The 3,626-nt window shown below is 27.1% G+C and overlaps 1 protein-coding gene across 1 annotated transcript in view; it reads right to left on the bottom strand.

The window, feature by feature from the left end:
• The window catches only part of LOC107485180 (ABC transporter B family member 15-like), an 11,407-nt gene that overhangs the window by 2,852 nt on the left and 4,929 nt on the right, over positions 1-3,626 (bottom strand). Inside the window, exons 6-9 of the mRNA XM_052260997.1 lie at positions 3,529-3,626; positions 2,406-2,574; positions 1,364-1,805; positions 157-608 (exon numbers count right to left, since the gene is read on the bottom strand). The exon at positions 3,529-3,626 is cut by the window's right edge and continues 63 nt beyond it. Coding sequence (XP_052116957.1) covers positions 157-608; positions 1,364-1,805; positions 2,406-2,574; positions 3,529-3,626 — 1,161 coding nt within the window. The remainder of the gene's footprint in view (positions 1-156; positions 609-1,363; positions 1,806-2,405; positions 2,575-3,528) is intronic.

The following is a 3,626-nucleotide window of genomic DNA, read 5'->3' as shown; positions in this document are numbered from 1 at the left end:
ATTAATATAAAATATATATATTAAATAAAATATGTATTTATATATAAATATATAATAACTGATTTGATATTTAATTTTTTATAAATAGGTATTATTTTTTTATTTAATAATGATACCATCCAAGAGGAAGTTAAAAAAAAAAAACAAAAAACGTACCACATTTGCATCGTTGGCAAGCCTAGAGCAAATAGCACCGGTAGAATTTTCAGAAAGATCAAACCAGGAAACTTCAAAGGTGAGTATCTTTTTAAACATAGTCTCTCTAATTCTTTTGGTCAAGCACTCTCCCATATATGCAAAGCTATAATGCTGCCCGATGTTCACAATCAAAGACAACACAAACAGTCCCACAAAGCAAACCGAGTACTCCTTCGTCTTCCTCTTTATCTCTTCATCATCGCTGTCGAAATACACAAACATCATCGACCCCATAATCAAAGTGTACACCGGTTGAACTGCACCGAACACCATCGCATTCAAGCAACCCATAACTGCTTGCTTCCACTCCGGAAGGTTCAGTGCCAGCAGCCTCCAGAACGATGCCGTCGCCTGAGCGTTCTTATTCTCCTCTTTCTCTTCTTCCACCTTTTCAATGTTGTCATCATCATCTATAATAGATATATGAAAATAATAAAAAGTCACGCGTCTTCATTTAAAGTTATAATTAAAAATCATTAAATAATAATTTAATTAAATTTATTGAATTATTTAACTATTGTTAAATATCAACTTCACATAAAACAATTACATATATAAGGTTCCATCTACCAGAATATTCTTTTCATTGAATATTTACTACAAGAGTTTTTCTTTTTATTTAAAAAATTTAATTTGAATACCTAAATTTTGTTCAGACTTATCAAGTTCATTTTTTAATATATCGCCTTTTAAAAATATTTCATGATAATATTCTGAGTTTAACTTTGAATTTATTATGAACTAATAGTGTTTTACACAGTTATATATAATTATATTTTCTAATAAGTTATAACTCAAATGGTATAATCTTTTCATACTCATCTAAGAAGTTGCGAGTTCAAATTTTTCTATTTTTGATATATATATATATTCTTTTAAATGATTATCTACATGTATAAAATATTTAGGTTTTTTTTAGTTCTCATAGAAAATATCTTTTATTTTTTATTAAGTACTAAAACAATTGATTACATGATAAAATGACACTAGAAGAATAAATTACCAACAAGAATTAAAGTAGACTATTTCAAATTTTATTAGACCAAAATTTATTCAAGTAGAGTATTTCAATAAAGAAAAGCATTTACATAAATAAGATTCAATTAATTTGTTTTAAAATTTAAATATTTTACTAGAGAAAAAACTTCCTTTTAAATATTGATACCTGTATGAATTAAACATAGGTGGTGAATATCAGCGGTGTCACTAGCCGACATAGAAGAAGGAACATGAATAGTAGTTGTTGGGGCAGTTACAGATTCATCTGTTTCTGATTTCTCAGTTTGTTGGAGACGAACCATGGAGGAATAGAGTCCATCATGATTCAAGAGGAGGTCGTCGTGAGTGCCCATCTCCACCACCTTTCCGGCTCGCATGGCAACGATGACGTCGGCATTGCGAATCGTGGACAGGCGGTGGGCGACGACGATGGTGGTGCAGCCAACAGATACTTGTTCGAGGGCTTTTTGGACAATTCGCTCTGAGTGGGAGTCTAGTGCACTGGTTGCTTCGTCCAGAAGAAGCATTCTTGGCTTCTTAATTATGGCCCTAGCAATTGCAATCCTCTGCTTTTGTCCACCTGACATTTGAGTTCCTCTCTCACCCACCTGCACGCATGTAATCAATAAGACAAAATATTGGAATTCAACCCTTTTTTCAACCAACAAATCAACTAATAGTTAAACATTAAAAAAAATATTCAAAACTAAAAGTAATAAAAAATCTGAAATTAAAAAAAATATATATATTTGAAAGTGAAATAAAGTAAAACTAATTTAAGGTATAAAATTTGATAACTGAAGTGGTGGCCAATGGTTAAAACTTAAAAGTGGGTGAATGAAATTGTAGTGTAGAGAAGAAAGAGAACAAGTGAAAAGGGATAAAAAGGTAACTTAAAAATGTGATTTTTTATTTTATTGAACTTTTTTTTGCTATCCCCCCATTTGTTGTTTTCTAGAATTGTGGTTGTAATATTGATTTTCTGGCATAGTTGAATTAATTAATAAGAATTTTATATACATTATTTTTATGTATAATTTTTGTTTTTTATTTTTAATACTAATATAATTAATAAATTTTTTAAAAAATATATAAAAATATAAATAAAATAGTATAAATATTTTTTTATTATTAAATAATAATAATAACAATAATTGAATTGTTGTAATGGTTGATTTTCTAAAAGAAGTGAGCATTTGTCACACTACCTGGGTTTGATAACCCTGAGGCAGCATGGAAATAAAATTATGAGCATTGGAAGCTTTTGCAGCCTCAATGACCTCAGCCTCTGTTGCATCTTCCTTCCCAAACAGGATGTTCTCTTTGATGCTGGTGGCAAATAATGCGGGCTCTTGACTCACTAACCCCATCTGTGATCTGAACAAGTAACAAATTCAGAATTTTTTTTTCTTACATTGATCAAATTTTGTCAATAACAATACAGCCAAATAATAAAGTTTAAAAATCGTGACTCTTCCATTCTTGTTTTGTAGTAGTTCGGCAGATATTGTACTTAACACAAAAAATAATAGTATTTATATATTAAGACTTGTTTGGATAAGGTTATAAGTAATTTTTTTTAACTTTTAATTTATAAAAATGTATAGTATTAATGTTTAGTGTAATTTTTAAAATTAAATTATAGTTTTTTAAAAAGTTATTTAAGTGTTTATGAAAAAGTTAAAAAAAATGACTTATCTCTAATAAATATTTTTAGAATTAAAAAACTAAATATAAAATAATTTATTTATAATCTACTTTTAATATAAATATTATTATTTAAGCTATTTTTAAAAAAATTAATTAAATTATTTATCCAAATTAGATCTAAATACTTTTGGCATTCATATAAAAATATATTTGTTATAAATTAATTACGTATTTAAATTATTTTTTAAAAATAAAAAATATGTATATAATTATTAAAAAAATATTAATATTAAAATAATATTTATTGTAAAAGATATACATGTAATATAATTATTAAAATTAAAAAATTATTTAGTTAACAAAGAAGAAAATGCATACAAAATTTATATACTTTCTGTGCAAAAAATATAGAAAATTAATTTTTAAATAGTTAATATGGATCTATTTTTATTGTAATATTATTTTTTAATTATTTTTTGAAGAGTATAGATTTAAAGTTAAATTTAAAATTTAAAAATTAGTATTTATATTAGATGGTAGCTTAAAAAAAATTGACTATCTAAATAAAATTCATCTCTATCTCTCAAAGCTTTTCTCGATATTGTTCAGAAAATATCCAAACACAGGCATAACTAACGATTCTATATTCCTATCCTCTCACCAAATGAAACCTGTCCTTACCTGAACCACTTGAGCTGCAACTTATCAATGGCAACACCATCAAACCTTATTTCGCCACCAAGAGGGTCGTAAAACCGCTGCAAAAGCGCAATGATGGT

This window comes from Arachis duranensis, chromosome 4 (genome assembly GCF_000817695.3).
Source record: "Arachis duranensis cultivar V14167 chromosome 4, aradu.V14167.gnm2.J7QH, whole genome shotgun sequence".
Classification (NCBI taxonomy): Eukaryota; Viridiplantae; Streptophyta; class Magnoliopsida; order Fabales; family Fabaceae; genus Arachis; species Arachis duranensis.
This window is presented reverse-complemented; position numbering and strand designations above follow the sequence as displayed.